Source organism: Lontra canadensis, unplaced genomic scaffold (assembly GCF_010015895.1).
Source record: "Lontra canadensis isolate GAN:19392208 unplaced genomic scaffold, GSC_riverotter_1.0 scaffold60, whole genome shotgun sequence".
In the NCBI taxonomy this organism is placed as follows: Eukaryota; Metazoa; Chordata; class Mammalia; order Carnivora; family Mustelidae; genus Lontra; species Lontra canadensis.
In genome coordinates, this window is record NW_022631054.1 from 11,009,229 (window position 1) to 11,026,249 (window position 17,021).

The window sequence follows — 17,021 nt, forward strand, 5'->3', positions numbered from 1 at the left end:
TTCTTCCGGGGTGAAAGTGTCCTATGAAAAGCTTACTAGCACCTACCAGAAAATTCCTGACAGGTTAAGATTTATATTTTCTGGGGGAGGTGGAAACTGCAGTTACATCAGGTATTAAGCCCTGGCTGGGTGACATGGCCTGGCCCATGGTCTAGGTTTTCTTTTTAACAGAATCAACCTTGTCAATACCTTGAGCTTGGACTTCCAGCCTTCAGAACTATGAGAAAATACATTTCTGTTGTCTAAGCCACGTAGTGCACAGTATTTTGTTATGGCACGCCTCCTGAACTAATACAAAGACATTTTGCTTTATTTTCCAAATGTAAAATTGTAACCTCGAATATGACTTTTCAAACTACACATGCTTCAGCCTCATTTTCTCTCTAGATCTGTCCTTTCTGGTCCCACCACTACCATCTCCCCACTGGAAAACTGTTGACTGGTAGGATAAAGACCGAACTCCTGACTAAGGCGCTTAAGGCCACCCCCTCCTCACCTCCCAGTCTCCCTCCCCCATCTGAGCTATTAGTCATTATCCCCATTTCAGGTTTCTTCCATCAGTGGCCCTGAAGGGCAGGGTTAGAGGGTTTGATGAGGGGTTGGGTGGGTGGGAAATATGGAAGGAGGTTACAACAGAGACTACAGGAAAGGCGGGGAGAGCAGCAAGTTGCTGGGGCAATGATCAGTAATCTCAGTAATCCCAATGGGAGGGACTACAACTCAGATTAAGCTGGGAGGGGAAAATGGAGGGAAGTGGGTACTGTGCAGAGATTTTTAGCTTTTGGGGGATACGACTGACAGGAATTAGGTTCAACTCAATATCTGTTGACTCACCTGGCTACTCTTTCTAAAGCAAGCTCTTTGGTTAGTTAGTCTTCTGTTGACTTCCTTCATAGCATTTTTGAAAACCTGCAAAGACTTTTTTTTTTTTAAGATTTTATTTATTTATTTGACAGAGAGAGAGATCACAAACAGAGAGAGAGATCACAAGTAGGCAGAGAGGCAGGCAGAGACAGAGAGACACTGGGAAGCAGGCTCCCCGCTGAGCGGAGAGTCCCAGGCGGGTCTCGATCCCAGGATCCTGAGATCATGACCTGAGCCAAAGGCAGAGGCTTAACCCACTGAGCCACCCAGGCGCCTAAAGCCTGCAATGACTTTGTTCTTTTTTTTTTTTTAAAGGTTTTACTTATTTATTTGACAGAGAGAGAGAGAGAGAGTGATCACAAGTAGGCAGAGAGGCAGGCAGAGAGAGAGGGGGAAGCAGGCTCCCTGCTGAGCAGAGATCCCAATGTAGGGCTCAATCCCAGGACCCTGAGATCATGACCTGAGCTGAAGGCAGAGGCTTAACCCACTGAGCCACCCAGGTGCCCCAGTGACTTTGTTCTTAAACTTGCCTCTTGTCTGTTTCCAAAGAGCAGAGTGTGGACTAAATGAGGGCTGCAACCTTGAGCGGCCTTGTTCAGCCAGTGCTTGGCACTTGGCGGGTACTCTTAATAGGTCTTTGAGGCCTGAATGGCTTAATAATTGATTGAGTGGAACAGAGTGAGGGCAGAGAGGTGAGAAGGACAAAGCCAGGGGGAGACCTGTGATAACTGGGACAAACACTCCGCAGGGCTTAAGACCCCACCTCTCTTTCTGTTTCTGGCCCTGGGAAGGGTGGGCACGAACTAGGAGTCTAGCGGTCCACATGGCCCCAGGACCACCTGCCCAACTGTCTATCACTAGATTTGAGAAAATCCTAATTCCCATTCTTCACTTTCTGGCCTTCTGACCGCCGACTCAAGGCAGTAGGTGTTTTCAAGGAAAGGGAATAGGGGACCCCGCCAAAACCCGAGATCTAACTCTCAAGGTTGTGGAGGAGGGTAACAGAGGATGCGACGAGGCACATGGCAAAAATCTTGAATGCTGGGGTGTTTGACCCCAAAATTCAGCGTGACAGCCCCCCTCTCCTCCGGCCCGTCCCAAGCCAGGCTCAGGAGGGTGCAATTCTTCCTAAATCCTAAAGGGGGTAGTACCGGGCTGGGCCCAGGGGCTCTGGCCTAGGGCGTGGCACCGCGGAAGGTCTAGCGCACTTAAAAGGGCGTGTGGGCGACGCCCTCTGGAGAAAGCGAGCACCGCCCCTGCCTCTCCCTTCCCGCCAGGATCTCTGGTCTATCTAGTTGCCTGGGAAGACTCCCCAGATACCCAGCCCCACTCAGACTTCAGAAAAAGACCTGAAAGATGGGGAAAGAAAGAGACTCCCCCCCCATGAACGGACTCTTGTTCACCAGGGCGTAGGGAGAGGAGTACGGAGAAACGGCTGACCCCAACATTTTGGTCCCAGCCACAGGGTGACTATCAGAACGGTTGCGTCTTTAAGGCGTGGGGAGGAGGTTGGGCCTGGACTTGCGTTGGGTGGGAGGAGGAGCTTATCGGTGACGCAAGGCTTGAGGAGGGGCGTGGCTTCTAGGTGACTCGCTGCCTGGAAGGGGGCGGGCTCTTAGTGACGAGCAGCCGGGGAGGAGACAGGCGTTCATTGATAAAAACGCCGGGCTCCCTCGGGCGCTAGCGCGGCGTAGCAAATCCCCGCAGCGCCACGCGCGGCCCGGGCCGGGCGGAACCGAAACAGGCCGGGCCCGCGCTGCGACGCACCGCCTGCATGGAGCCCGCCGCCGGTTTCCTATCCCCGCGCCCCTTCCCGCGTGCGGCTGCCCCGCCCGCGCCCCCTGCCGGGCCCGGGCCGCCTGAAAGTGCAGTGCCCGGACCTGAAGTGGAGATGGTGGCTGGGCCACCCGCGACGGATCCAGGGCGCCTTATCACAGACCCGCGCAACGGTCGCACCTACTTCAAAGGCCGCCTGTTGGGCAAGGTGAACTGGTGGGGTGGTGTGCTAGCGAGGGGAGTGGGTGGTCCCGCTGACCTCCTTGACCGCGCCGGGTGGGGCGGGGGCGCTTGCCCTCGGCGCGGGGACGCAGAGACGCTTGCCCTCGGCGCGGGGACGCTTGTCCTCGGCGCGGGGACGTCTGCGGGCCAGAGTTGGCTGTCCTGAAGTTCTCTGCCTGATGGCTCCTCCCCATAGGGGGGCTTTGCCCGCTGCTATGAGGCCACGGACACAGAGACGGGCAACGCCTACGCGGTCAAAGTCATCTCGCAGAGCCGCATCACCAAGCCGCATCAGCGCGAGAAGGTGGGCCCGGACCCAGCGGACCAGGGGTGGGGTGGAGACAGTGGTGAGGGAGCCCTTGAAGGATGACCACCCCGCGCCCGCTTTTCAGATCCTAAACGAGATTGAGCTGCACCGCGGCCTGCAGCACCGCCACATCGTGCGTTTCTCGCACCACTTTGAGGATGCGGACAACATATACATTTTCCTGGAGCTCTGCAGCCGAAAGGTGAGCGATGACTGAGAGTGGGAGAGGGAAAGGGCGAGGGGGGGCGCTTAAGACCCAAAGCTGGAGCCCTTTCTCTTCTTCAGTGAGCGCGAACGGAGGGAGGGTCAGAGAGGGCGGATCAGGGGCTAAAGCTCTGGTGGCTCTCTGCAGTCCCTGGCACACATCTGGAAGGCCAGGCACACTCTCTTGGAACCAGAGGTGCGCTATTACCTGCGCCAGATCCTTTCTGGACTCAAGTACTTGCACCAGCGGGGCATCCTGCATCGAGACCTCAAGCTGGGTGAGCCTCCTGGGCCGGCAGGATTGGGGGTTGGGGAGGCGGAGAGAAAGGACTCTGACACACCTTTCTTACCCCATTCAGGGAATTTTTTTATCACCGAGAACATGGAACTGAAGATGGGGGACTTTGGGCTGGCAACCCGGTTGGAACCCCCGGAGCATAGGAAGAAGTGAGTGTTTGAGGAGAGGGATGGCCACAGTCTGTGTGACACAGATGACGTGTGTGACAGTGAGTATGTATGTGGGAGGCATGATGACTGCCTGATGTGTGTGTGTGATAGATGGGAAAGGGATGATGGGTTGTTTGTGTGTGTTGCGGGGGGAATGTGGAGGTGGCAGCTGGAGTTACTGGGACTGGTGGGAAGGCTGTTTGAGTCCCTGAGACAGATGAGGGGTATAAGGATTCTCCGAGATGTTTGACCAGATCCTCTGTATGGATGGGGGAAGGTGACATAAGCGATGTGTGTGTGAGACAGACTGAATGTGGGAATGGCAGGACGTGATACCGTGTGTAAGAAGACCCTGCTGTGGCCACGGTGACTGGGTGTGAGTGACAACAGATAGCGTGTGTGGCTGATGAGTGTTTTGGGGAATATGACAGCTGGTGTTGGTTTGTGTGTGCACAGACCAGAGGAGGTGACAGCCTGTGTGGGTGTCTGACAGACGGGAGTGGGGGACTGAGGATAGGATGCTAACCTTGGAGGAGGGGGCTGGGGTGGGGGTCAAGGCCTCCCCTGTCCTGCAGAGCAGCTGAGCAGCTGGGCCAGGCGGGTGGGCGGGGACTCAGCTGCCATCCCCAGCATCCATTGTCCCAGGACAAGCAGGAGTTCTCTTGCCTTTGGTGACAGGCAGCTGCTTTGTCTGGACTCAAAGTGGGGGCAGGGAAGGGGGGAACTAGCCAGGCCGGGTCTAAACCTTCTTCTCTCCTCCTCCCTATCCCTTTCCAGAACCATCTGTGGCACCCCCAACTATGTGGCTCCAGAAGTGCTGCAGAGACAGGGCCATGGCCCTGAGGCAGACGTGTGGTCCCTGGGCTGTGTCATGTGAGTCCCAGGGTCATCTGTACCCTGGTGGGGGCCCAGGTGAGGTGTCCCTTCCGCTGCACTCCTGACCGTCTCGCCTCTGCCTTTCAGGTACACACTGCTGTGTGGAACTCCCCCCTTTGAGACAGTTGACTTGAAGGAGACGTATCGCTGCATCAAACAGGTTCACTACACACTGCCCGCCTGCCTCTCACTGCCTGCCCGACAGCTCCTGGCTGCCATCCTTCGAGCCTCGCCCCAAGACCGCCCCTCAATCGATCAGATCCTGCGCCATGACTTCTTTACCAAGGTTTGTGGCTCCCTAGACATCTAAGTCAAGTCTGCATATTCCAAGGGGATTCAGTGGGGGTAGATGACCGAACTCCTGGGGCTTCTCTTCTTTGCTCACATGACTTCCCTCCTCAGGGCTACACCCCCGACCGCCTCCCTGTCAGCAGCTGCGTGACAGTCCCAGACCTGACACCCCTTAACCCAGCTAGGATCCTATTTGTCAAAGTTACCAAGAGCCTCTTTGGCAGGAAGAAGAAGAGTAAGTCTGGAATGTCAGTGGTGTGGAGGATATAACATGGTGGGGCGGGCTTGGCACATTCATTGTGGGGGCATGAATGTGAATGCCTTTGAACCGCTGGGGAGAGCATGTGCCCATCTGTATCCCCGCAGGAACTCTGGGGATGGGCAGGATATGAAGGTTATATCTTCCCCCACCCAGGTAAAAACCATCCTGAGGAGCGGGACGAGGTCTCCTGTTTGGTGAATGGCCTCACGCGGACATCCATTGGCCATCAAGGTGCCAGGCCAGAGGTGAGGTGCTCACATGGGTAGTGTGCCCTGACTCACTCTCACCCTAGCAGCTGCAGGAAGCCTGGGATAAAAGAAGCTACTGAAGCATTTAACCTCGTGCTGGCCTAATTGGCTGCGTCTCATTAGCCAGGCGGGGCTGACCTGGGGTGCCCCGGCTGCCAGGGCAAGGCTAGGCCATGGACTCTCGAGGATTCGGACCTTGAGGCCTATCTCACTCCTTTCCCCTCTCCAACTCTCCAGGCTCCAGCAGCTTCCGGCCCTGCCCCCCTCAGCTTGGTAGAGACAGCGCCTGAAGACAGCTCACCCCGTGGGACCCTGGCGAGCAGTGGAGATGGTGAGCAGCTGGGAGGAAGAGAGGAGCTATAGAGGTTGGTGGGGATAAACCCAGGGGCTAAACCCAGGGGCTAAACCCAGGGAAGGAGGGTCAGTGTCAGAGAAACATGGCCTGTGTCCTGGCAAACTGATGCCTAATTCCAGGTTCCCTGTTCTCTGCAGGGTTTGAAGAAGGTCTGACTGTGGCCACAGTCGTGGAGTCGGCCCTCTGTGCTCTGAGAAACTGCCTGGCCTTCATGCCGCCGGGTAAGGGTGGGGTCCAGTAGGGGTGAATGGTGTTAGGAGTTCTTTGGCGGAAAGGTGGGAAACAGGTCCTCACTCCTTCCTCTTCCATGACAGCGGAACAGAACCCAGCTCCGCTTGCACAGCCAGAGCCTCTGGTATGGGTCAGCAAGTGGGTGGACTACTCCAATAAATTTGGCTTTGGGTATCAGCTGTCCAGCCGCCGTGTGGCTGTGCTTTTCAACAATGGCACACACATGGCCCTTTCAGCCAACAGAAAGTAAGTGCTCTTCTGGTTTGCCTGGTATCTGGGCCACTGTGCCCAGCAGGTGTGTGCTCCTGCACTGGGGTGTCCTGGGGTCTCCGGGGGACGGGCATCGGCGACGGGCTCCCTCTGACCTCGTGTCTCCTCTCCTCCAGGACCGTGCACTACAACCCCACCAGCACAAAGCACTTCTCCTTCTCTGTGGGTGCTGTGCCTCGGGCCCTGCAGCCTCAGCTGGGTGTCCTCCGGTATTTTGCCTCCTACATGGAGCAGCGTCTCATGAAGGTGTGTGATTGGAGTGGGGCACATTGATGAGTAACGCATCCTAACCCCTTCCTGGTCCCCTCGGCGGGAGGGGTGGAGGGCTCAGAGCTGGAGGCTGAACCTCTGTAGGAGACATCAAGGGGGCGGGCAAGTGACCTGTCAGGCAAGTGACCTGCTCCCGCTCCCAGGGTGGAGATCTGCCCAGTGTGGAAGAGCTGGAGGTGCCGGTGCCCCCACTCCTGCTGCAGTGGGTCAAGACGGATCAGGCCCTCCTCATGCTGTTCAGTGATGGCACTGTTCAGGTGAGAACCCCTCCTGGAGCTGGGGGGAAGGTCAGGGAGGCCCCTGGTTCAGTGGGGAGGAAAATGGACCTGGGGCCTAGGCTCTGATCAGGGTGACCCTTCTGCGCACAGGTGAACTTCTATGGAGACCACACCAAGCTGATCCTCAGTGGCTGGGAGCCCCTGCTTGTGACTTTTGTGGCGCGCAATCGCAGTGCTTGTACTTACCTCGCTTCCCACCTCCGGCAGCTGGGCTGCTCCCCAGACCTGCGGCAGCGGCTCCGCTATGCTCTGCAGCTGCTCCGGGACCGCTGCCCAGCCTAGGCCCTAACCCTCAGGGCAGGCCATGACCCAAAGTGTCAGGTCTGAGGCCTGTGCCTGTAAGTCTCTGGCCCTTGCCTTCGCGGGCCTCCCTGTCCCTTTGGTGCCTCACTGGGGGCTCTGGGCCGAATCCCCCAGGGAATCAGGGACCAGCTTTACTGGGGTTGGAGTCTGCCTGTCCCAGTAGCCTCCTACCCCTTCTCCAAGAAAAGCCTGAGCCTTAGTCCCCAGCTTGGGGGCGTTATTTATGGACCACTTTTATTTATTAACAGACATTTATTTATTGGGATCGAGCCCCAGGGAGGGCCTCCTCCTGGGAGAATAAATCGTTTTTGCAGAACTTGGAGGCCTCCTCACTCACAGTAGAGCCCGTGCACTATAGCCACGGCGAAGAGGGAGGCATTGGTGAAGGCGGCGGAGGCCAGCCCGTCATGCTCGGTGTCCCAGAGCGCACGGCTGACGACGTGCACGCCTTGGCGGGCGCGCGGCCCTAGCATCACATTGCACACGAGCTTGTAGCGCGAGGGACAGAGTTCGCGCAGGCGCACACGCACCAGCTCGCACAGCTCCCGAGCCAGAGGCCCGGCCTCGGCGCCTGCGTAGTGCGCGTTGCCCAGCCGGGCGGCCAGCGTCTCTTCCATCGAGTGCTGCATGCGGCTGGCCTCCCAGCGCTCCCCGGGCGCGGGCTCCATGCGGTAGGAGGGCGCCAGCCGACGGAGGGGGGCCAGGGGCAACCCCGAGAAGCTAACCCTTGAGCCCAGAGGAGGCACTGGGCCCAGAGATGGTCGCCGACCCCCAGGACCTGCGCCGGGTCCTGCCAGCGAGTTGCGACGTGAGAAGGAGGAGGCTGGGCCCAGCACAGAGCCACGGCGGGAGGACGGGCCCAGACCTGCTAGTCGGGCCTCATCAATACTGGGCAGGTGGCCTGGAGGCCTCACCGGTGATAGTTTCAGCCCAGGGTCTTTGGTAGTTTCCTCCTCCTGGCGTCCGGGGGGCACAGGCCTGCCAGCCATGGACCTGCCGACTGGAAGACCCACACTGGGACAGGATGCCAGAAACTGGCCATTTTTGTACCCCATCCAGTCTTTCACTCTGTGATAAGGGTTTTTACTCCCTAACCCCTTCTTACCTGTGTTCCGGGGACAGGTGAATGAAATAGTCCGGGCTGTGTGGATTCCTAGGTTCTTAGAGCGTTAAGGGCTGTTAAGGACATAAGTGGTGCTGCTCAGACTATTACCTTAGGATGATGGCCCCTGCCCCCAAGCTTCACTTCCCCCTGGGCGCTGTGGAGGTTAGCTAAGTGAGCACCTCCTAGTCTCCCTTCTGCCTGACTACTCTCCCACCTGACTTTGCCAGCAGAAGGGGGAGATAAGTCTGCCCTTGGTTTGCCTCAGCCTAGACTGTGGTGCTTCAACACCCCCGACCAGAAGGAGACACAGACCCAACTCTTTCAGCTCCACAGACCATTCCAGCCCTGTGGGTACTGAATCCAGACACCTTCCACCCCTACCTGCTTCTAGGGTGCCTGACACAAAGATCGCCCCTATAATTGGCTGAGACTGGAGGCAGGTGACTCAGGAAGCTCCTTCCACCCTCTGAATTTGGCTTCTGGTCCTACCTCTAGAATCAGTTCTGGGATGAATGCCGCCTTCTCCCGAAACTCCCGCAGGCACCTGAGTCACCTGCAGCTTTTGGCTTCCAAACTCTCTCCCAGCTCCACAGGCTTGCCCTCCCTGCTGGCCTGACTGGCAAGCAGGAAGGTAATGGCCCCTTGTGTTGTGGAGTTGCCCTGGGTTACAGGCACTCCTGTCTGGTTTCCACCTACCAGTCCTGGCTCTGGCTTAACCTGGAAGTGTTACTACTGTGAGCAGGTGCTGAGTGTGGGGTCCCTGAGTCATCAGGGGAGAGGGGATAATGGGGGTCTAGACCCCAGGGCATACTACTACCACAAGGACAACTGAGGGGACAGATGTAGAGACGGGCTCCAGGGCTCTTGAGCCACTGTCCAGTTCTCCCCTCGTGAAGGCTGGCTCTTCAGTTGTGAGCAAGTTGCAGAAGCCTGGGATGTGGGGAGACCTTGAGCCTGCACGGGTGGCTGCTGAGGAATCAGGATCTGGGCCCACAGGAAGGAGAACGTCCTGGCTCTTTCGTCTCCCCGTCAGCCTCAACAAGGACAAATATTTCCGCTCCCTGTGCAGAGCTGGGGTGGGGCTTGGATGACTTCCTCAGCTCAGGGCTGTGTGCAGGGGGAGGGGAGGCCATCAGCCCTGCTGGTGGGAGCCGACCTGACGCAACAGTGGTGCAACAGTGGTGACTGGACTTGGTTAGGAACCAGCGCCCAGCCTCCTGACCCCTGCTGACCCAAGTGCCCTGGAGCTTATCCCTGGCTGGCCACACCTCTTGGGTGCCCAGAGAGCCACCCCCCTCACTGGGGTTGCATTTTAGGGATGCCAGAGGCCATGACGCCTCTGTCAGAGCTGACACCACCTCACCTGACCTCCCTCTGGAAGGGACAGGACTGTCTCCTCTCAGACAAGCCAGTCTGGGCCCTAAAAACTCCATGGGGGTGAGGAATTTCCCTGTTCAGGGGGGTTCCCCAGGCCTGACTAACCAAATCCTGACCCTGTGTGCCTGTGGGGGGCAGGGGTAGGAGGGACAGGGAGTTTGAACTCTGAACCCAAGACAGGCTGGGGGGCTGGGTGCTGAGACCCTCCACTCAGCTTCTGGCCCCCTTCTGAGGGCTAAAGCTTTTCCCTGGCCCTGTGGGAGATGGGCGGGGCCTCTCAAGCCAGGCTCCAGTTTCCGTGGAAACCCACAGGCTTCCCACCCACTGCTGCCTGGGCAGGCTCCCAGCTGGGGCCTCATCCGCTGCCAGCCTCTCCCCAGTCCAGTCTGCTCCACCTCAGCCTCTCTTGTTCTCCTCTCTGTGTCCCCATCCCCTAGCCCAGCCTCCGGCCTCTTCCACTGGCCTCTGATGCCTTCTTAAGGAACCTGGGCCTCTCCTGCCCCATCCCTAAACTTTAGCTTCTCAGCAAACAGGCTTCCCAAGCTCCTGCCCCTCCCTCTCAGGCCTTTCTAGTCTCCACACCAGCTGCCAGGCCTTGCCAGGCCTCCTGCTTCTTCCCACCTACCACCTCCCACAGACCAAGAAACAACAGGCCTCCTATTCTACCCACTTACCCCCCTGCCCCCCACCCCCATGGAGACCCCAGGACTGGTTGTGCACGGGGAGGCTGCACCCTTCTCCACAGCACTCCGAAGCCTTCTCAACAATCCCCAATACAGGTGAGGGGGTGGGCCCTGTCTGTGGGTTTTCCCTAACTGGCTTTGCTGGGCCCCATGACACTGAGGAAGCTTTGGGTATAAAGAGGTGGGGAAGACAACCCTCCTCCCTGGTGAACTCCGTCTGGGGAAGTCAACTGTGGAGAACGACTACAGGTCACTCAGAGTCCATGATGTCCTGAGAGCCAGAGGTGGGGGTGGGGGGCGGGCAGTGGGAGCTGGAGCCCAGAGCAGCTGTGTGACTTCAGGCAAAGGCCTTCCTTTTTTGGCTCTTGAGCTCCTGGCAGAGAAGAGCCCTTTGCCCCCTGGATCCTGAGAGATGGGATGTAACTTGAGTTCCTCCCTGGGAGGCAGAGGAGCAGATGACCCTTCTGGGAACTGGGGATTCATAAGAGGAACAAAACTCAAGGAACTGAGTGAGCCAGAGTCTCAGACAGGAAGTAGTTCAAGGGTGCTGCCTGGGGCTCACTGCCCAGGATGCTTGTGGTGTCTGAAACCAGGGATAAAATACGGGGGCAGGGCTAGAATGTAGCTTTCTGTCCCCACTGCCTGAGAGCTGGGCTCCTCCTTAAGGGTTGGTGACTCCCATAACCCCACTACTTTGGGGATTGCAGTCTGATCTGAGTAGTGGGAACCCCTGGCCTTGGACCTGGGACTAGGAGGCTCCAGAAGCTCAAGCTTCATTTCCTGCCTCCTACCCCCATGCTGTTGGGAGGCCCAGAGGCTGGGGCCGGAAGTGATTGTGAAGATGGAAAATGTGGTCTGGTCTCATGATGGTGTCTCGCTGCCATATCTGTTGGCAGCCAGTGTGCTCTGCGGCCCCGTTCCCAACCCCCTCCTGCCTAGAGGAGGCTGAAAAAAGCTGAGTTTGCAGTCTGTGGAGGAGGAGCCAAGAAGAGTTTCCTTTACCTCAAGACTCAGGCTGGGGAGGAGAGGGGCAGGTAGGATCAATCTTGCATCAGCCTTGGTGCCTCCTCAGTGATCAGGCATCGCCACCTCTTCCAAGACCTGAGGGTCTAAGATTACTATCCCATTTCACGGATGAGAAACCCGAGATTCCGAGGTATAAAGTCACCTGCCTGAGGCACCAGAGGGTGGAGCTGGGACTAGAATCCAGGAATATGTATCCCAGACCTTTGACTGGAAGGACTAAGACCTGTCCCTTATAGGACAGAAAAGGAAATAAAGGCCCAGAGTGGGCAAAGGCAGAGCCCAAGAGTTGCACCCAAGACTCCGGCCTCTTTTTCCCCGGTTCTCTCCTCCCCTTTCCCACAGTGATGTGTGCTTTGTGGTCGGTCAAGAGCGGCAGGAGGTGTTTGCCCATCGGTGCTTGCTGGCCTGTAGATGTAACTTCTTCCAAAGACTTCTGGGCCCAAAGCTGGGCCCTGGGACGCCCAGCCCTGTGGTACTAAGCTCCGTGCCGGCGGATGCCTTCCTGGCAGTGCTGGAGTTCCTGTATGCCAACAGTGTCAGGCTGCACCGCCACTCTGTGAGCCCACTGGGCGGAGGTCTGAGTGAGAGAGGGAGGAGGGTGCTGCGGGGGGAGGGGCAGGAGAAACTCTCTTCCACTCCTCCAACCACCCACTCTGCAGGTGCTGGAGGTGCTGACAGCGGCTGTGGAATATGGGCTGGAGGAACTACGAGAGGTGGGTTTATATGACGGGCCCCTGTCTCATTTCTCTTTCCTTTTATGGGCTCTGTTCACACCATGCCTCACGCACACTCTGGCCTGGAGAGGCATGTGTACTGACACAGAGTATGGACGGCTCTCTGTGTTAACAGGCATTTATGTGTGCCTGTGTGCAAAAGGATACGTGTGTGTTGTGTGTGTGCTGTGGGGACTTATGGGGTGTTTATGGCTGATGCCGTAGATGCCAGGATAAGTCAGCCTTGATCCTTGTTCTTCAGAGAGAGATAGACACATGAAAACCCTTAACCCAGGGGTATAAGAAGGATGATTGATGAGGGTATATGGTGTCGAGACTCTACAGAGGGTATCTCTGGTCCTGCCGTCAGGGAGAAAAGAAGGGAAGACTTCTTGGGGGATGAAATATTTGTGTTACATCAGGTAGAACAGATAGAGTTTGCTCAGAGGGGAATTGGAAAGGTGGCATTCTTGTCACCAAGGCACAAACGGAGCTAGTGAGCCATTTAGTGTGGCTGGACCAAGAGTGGGAGAGGAGGAGAGAGACAGATGAGATTGGAAAGGGTACCATGAGCTAGATCACTGCGGGACCTTCAAGAATTTGGACTTTTTTTTTTTTTTTTTTTTTACCCAGAGGGCATGGAGATTCATTGGAGGTTTCGGGTAAGGGAGTGAAGATTTGGAGCTAAGGGGAGAAGTGATTGGGAGAGATGGGAAGGGCTCCCCAGTCCAGCAGGGATAAGTAGCTGTGGAAGCCCAGAAGAGAGGTTCATGGCTTTGAGAGAAGTGGAACTGGCATGACCCAGCACTTTTCTGGATGCAAGGGTGAAAGGGATAGGTCATGGACAAAATTCAAATTTCTAGTTAAAACAAAAGAGTCTTTGAGTCAGGAGGGGTACAAGTGGAAGACAATAAGTGTCCTCAGAGAAAAGGAGAGTGGATTTTCACATGGCTTTCATCTAGTCCGATTATTGTGGAATGTGCTAGAAGGCAGACTGCAGGACACGAGGTAGACAGCTAGTCTCCAGTCCCTTCAGGCTTGCCAAGTCTCAGCCCCGGGTGATTCCTTGCCTCCCCTAGTCTGGGAGGTCAGGATGGGTTTGAGGCTGCTTAGTTGTCTGGGTGGCTCACTGCTTCCGGGGTGGGGCTCCAGTCTTGTAGCAGAGACACCTTGGCACAACCCGCTTTCATTTCTATTCCCAGCTGTGCCTGGAGTTTGTGGCGAAGGTGCTGGATGTGGAGCTGGTTTGTGAGGCCTTGCAGGTGGGTGTTGCTGGACCGGCGTGTAGGTGGGCGTCAGCGTGGAGGGCTGCACTACTAACCCGACAACCTTCATTCTGTTCCCAGGTTGCCGTAACCTTTGGCCTGGGACCGCTGCAGGAGCGCTGCATAGCCTTCATAGAGACCCACACCCAGGTACCTCTCCCCATCTGCATACTCCCAAACCCTCACACGTCATTCTGCTCCTCCCTGACCCATTCGTGGACCCACAGGAGGCGCTCCGGACCCGCGGCTTCTTGGAGCTGTCGGCGCCCGCGTTGCTGCCCCTGCTGCGCAGCGACAAGCTCTGTGTAGACGAAGCTGAGCTCGTTCTGGCTGCCCGGAGCTGGGCGCGCGTGGGCGCGGTGAGCCGGGCCTACGGGGACCCCACGGTGGGGATGCGGAAGGAGGCTTGGGGCGCAGGAACCTGGCAGGCGGGTGGCGGCGCGGGGCCCCCGCCTGTCCGGGCTTAGAGCTGGCGTTCGCAGGCCGTGCTGGAGCGGCCTGTGGCCGAGGTGGCGGCCCCGGTGGTTCGGGAGCTGAGACTGGCCTTATTGGCCCCGGCGGAGCTGAGCGCCCTGGAAGAGCAGAACCAGCGGGAGCCGCTCATCCCGGTGCGGACGCTGGGAACCAAACGCAGATCCACTCAGCAGCCAGGGGTGTGGGGGGGAGTGGGAAGAGAAGAGCGGGGGTTGGGGGCGTTGCAGCAGCCCAGGGTCTGCGGGGCGAAAGGGTACTGCCGGACTCCGCAGTGACCGGCCTTCCCTGCAGGTGGAGCAGATCGTGGAGGCCTGGAAGTGCCACGCTCTGAGAAGAGGGGATGCGGCCCGGGGCGCCCCGTGCCGCCGCCGGAGGGGAACCCTGCCACGGGAGCATCATTGCTTTCTGGACCTGCCCTTTAAATGACCAAGGCCACGATTTGCGAGGACTTCTGGGCCTGTCCCAAACTACAGCTCCCGATATGCCTGGCTCTCAGAAGGGGCTTCCGTCCCCAGCATGCCCTGCGAGCCCGGAGCTTGAGGAACCGCGATCCATCCCGCGCCGCGCCCTGTGGGTGGGATTAAGGGGGAGGGAAAGGAGTGGGAAGGGAAAGGAGGGGAGGGGCGTGGCTGGGGTGGCTGGGGCGTGGCCGGGGGCGTGGCGTGGCGTGGCCCCTAAGCGATTTCCTTTGCGCTCTTACCCTGTCTCTTCAGGGCCTCTGGCCACGTGGGCTTGGCGCCTTTACTTTTATAACCCCCACATGTTTTCAGCTCAGCTCCCTCTTTATTCCAGACCTAGCTCTTGGCGATCTCTCCCCAAACGCCGGACAGACACTTCAGACTCAGTTTGAAACTGAGCTGCCTTCTCCTCTTTCCCAAGTTCTGCCCCCGTCGTGTTTCTCATCTACGTCAGTGTCTAAGCCAGAAACCTGCCTTGCCTTATTCCTCCTCACATCTGCCTCCCGTGGCTTCCACCTTCTCAGAGACTGAAAGGGTAGCAGAATGTGCCAATCCAAAATATGCCTCTTTGATATAAGGATTATTTTAAACTATTTTGAGAAACAGCTGAAGCTCCGGAAACAGTACAAATTGCCCTTTTGTAAGAGAAATTTATATTTAAAAAGGAAATCTCCATTTGTAAGGGTGTCTCATTCTCTGTACCAGAAAAAGAAGGATGGTGAACTCACAGGAGGATTTTGGTAGAGAAGGCACCCACTGGAATCAGCTGAACAAACCATTTTTTTTTTAAGATTTTATTTATTTATTTGACAGATCACAAGTAGGCAGAGAGGCAGGCAGAGAAATAGGGGGAAGCAGGCTCCCCGCTGAGGACCCTAAGATCATGACCTGAGCCAAAGTCAGGGGCTTAACCCACTGAGCCACCCAGGCGCCCCAACAAACCTTATCTTGTTTACTGTGCTTTTCCAGGTGGCTTCCCCAGAACTGTCCTCCCTACACACTTTTCTTTCCTCCTTAGCTTAAGATGGTTTTTCAGCAGGTTTTTAGGCCGCCTCAGGGAGTAATTCATTTTTCCCTGAGTATCTTCCATGTACGCATGAGGTATACATGTTAATAAACATATTTTTCTCTTGTTAATCTGTCTCTTATTACAAGGGTCTCAGCCAAGAGCTCAGGGAGTAAAAGGAAAGTTGTTTTTTCTCTGCTAGGAGATCTTTCCAGTTGGTTCAGTTCTCTTGATTTAGTTCACCCCGTCCTATCTATGTCGGAATGAATGCAACAAGCTCTGAAAGTTTTCCTGCCTCACTCCAGCTCCACTGCCTCTGTGCCTGCCAGGCTCCTTTTCCTGCCAACCATTTCCCACACTGCAGCCAGACTTACTTAAGATCATCAGCCCTACTTCCCTTTTTAAGCCACTCAACATCCCCATTGCTCTGAGGACAAAATACACTCTATTTCACTCTTGGGACACTCAGAATTACTAGTGTTAACTCTTCTCTCAACTACCATCTTTGCATTAAATCACTGGTTCTGAAGGCCGTAGTCTTCTGGCTGTGCACTCACTCTCTTCGTTGCTGAAGACGCCCATGCTTCCTCTCATTCATTACACATTTTGTCTTCCTGAAGATCTGAATCTTTCTGAAGAAAGATCCCCTGGCCTGGAGTGGTGCCTTATTCATTTCTTGTTCCACAGTCCCTGTCACAGTCACGTAATCAGTGCTCTGTAAATGCTCAGTGATGACTTTATTTCCTTATTTAGATGCTATTTTAGTCCATGAAGAGTTTAAAAGAGCTGTAAAACAAGACACTATCAATCTGGGGCACCTGGGTGGCTCAATGGGTTAAAGCCTCTGCCTTTGGCTCAGGTCCTGGGATGGCTCAGGTCCTGGGATGGAGTCCCACATCTGGCTCTTTGCTCAGCAGGGAGCCTGCTTCCTCCTCTCTCTCTCTGCCTGCCTCTCAGCCTACTTGTGATGGCTGTCTGTCAAATAAATAAATAAAATCTTAAAAAAAAAAGACACTATCAATCTAAAATGAGGGACAGTTAATTAGAAGAAAATATGGTTAAAGTTCTGTCTCCAGGATTTTATACAAAAATACGTTGCACATGAATTAAAGATAGTTATTTGGCATTCTCTCTCAAGACTGAAAATGTGGTTACTCACAGCACTACTTCACGACAGCATTGTTTGGGTAATGAGAATTGAAAACAAACTAGATGTCTTGGTTTAACCTAGAACACTGATTAACTATGGTATATTCTTACTGTGATGTAGAAAGGTATCTGTGATCTTTGAAAAAAAGCTCAGTGCTTACCAGGTAGAGCAGGATTCCTTTTGCCAAAAAAAAGGTAGTGCAGGGGAGGAAGAAGTTTTCCTTGCCCCTCTTAGGGTCCCTGGTTGGGTCTGGAAATCAGCTTGACAAAGATAGATTAACAGGAGAAAAGCATACAAATTTATTTAAGATGTTTCCTTTTTAAAATTAATTATTTATTTACATAATCTCTACCCCCAACGTGGGACTTATACAACTCCAAGATCAATTAAGAGTCACATACTGGGGGCACCTGGGTGGCTCAGTGGGTTAAAGCCTCTGCCCTCGGCTCGGGGCATGATCCTGGGGTCCTGGGATCGAGCCCCACGTCGGGCTCTCTGCTCAGCGGGAAGCCTGCTTCCTCCTCTCTCTGCCTGCCTCTCTGCCTACTTGTGCTCTCTGT

The 17,021-nt window shown here is 55.9% G+C and overlaps 3 protein-coding genes across 7 annotated transcripts; 2 read left to right on the forward strand and 1 right to left on the reverse strand.

Annotated features, from left to right (window-relative positions):
- Positions 1 to 2,558: 2,558 nt before the first annotated feature.
- Positions 2,559 to 7,520, forward strand: PLK3 (polo like kinase 3). Its single transcript, XM_032877591.1, has 15 exons — positions 2,559 to 2,848; positions 3,059 to 3,166; positions 3,255 to 3,371; positions 3,522 to 3,651; positions 3,733 to 3,820; positions 4,598 to 4,693; positions 4,784 to 4,982; positions 5,099 to 5,222; positions 5,403 to 5,494; positions 5,735 to 5,828; positions 5,990 to 6,073; positions 6,167 to 6,329; positions 6,470 to 6,599; positions 6,767 to 6,880; positions 6,992 to 7,520. The coding sequence occupies exons 1-15, from the start codon at positions 2,639 to 2,641 to the stop codon at positions 7,181 to 7,183; spliced, it is 1,941 nt and encodes a 646-aa protein (XP_032733482.1). The 5' UTR covers positions 2,559 to 2,638; the 3' UTR covers positions 7,184 to 7,520.
- Positions 7,521 to 7,533: 13 nt separating this feature from the next.
- Positions 7,534 to 8,910, reverse strand: TCTEX1D4 (Tctex1 domain containing 4). Of its 2 annotated transcripts, none has more exons than XM_032877597.1 (3): positions 8,799 to 8,910; positions 8,310 to 8,364; positions 7,534 to 8,204 (listed from the first exon to the last, which is right to left on the reverse strand). In XM_032877597.1, exon 3 carries the CDS (start codon positions 8,191 to 8,193, stop codon positions 7,534 to 7,536), a length of 660 nt encoding a protein of 219 aa, XP_032733488.1. In that variant the 5' UTR covers positions 8,194 to 8,204; positions 8,310 to 8,364; positions 8,799 to 8,910. The 2 variants fall into 2 exon arrangements, with proteins under 2 accessions (XP_032733488.1, XP_032733487.1); XM_032877596.1 differs by having other exon boundaries at positions 8,310 to 8,380; positions 8,799 to 8,908.
- Positions 8,911 to 9,031: 121 nt separating this feature from the next.
- On the forward strand, positions 9,032 to 14,438 carry BTBD19 (BTB domain containing 19). 4 transcript variants are annotated; one of them, XM_032877593.1, is made up of 8 exons: positions 9,032 to 10,465; positions 11,738 to 11,951; positions 12,055 to 12,108; positions 13,311 to 13,370; positions 13,455 to 13,523; positions 13,601 to 13,732; positions 13,856 to 13,981; positions 14,139 to 14,438. In XM_032877593.1, the coding sequence occupies exons 1-8, from the start codon at positions 10,380 to 10,382 to the stop codon at positions 14,271 to 14,273; spliced, it is 876 nt and encodes a 291-aa protein (XP_032733484.1). In that variant the 5' UTR covers positions 9,032 to 10,379; the 3' UTR covers positions 14,274 to 14,438. The 4 variants fall into 4 exon arrangements, with proteins under 4 accessions (XP_032733484.1, XP_032733483.1, XP_032733485.1 ...); XM_032877592.1 differs by having other exon boundaries at positions 13,311 to 13,523; XM_032877594.1 differs by lacking the exon at positions 13,856 to 13,981 and having other exon boundaries at positions 13,311 to 13,523.
- The last annotated feature ends 2,583 nt before the right edge of the window (positions 14,439 to 17,021 follow it).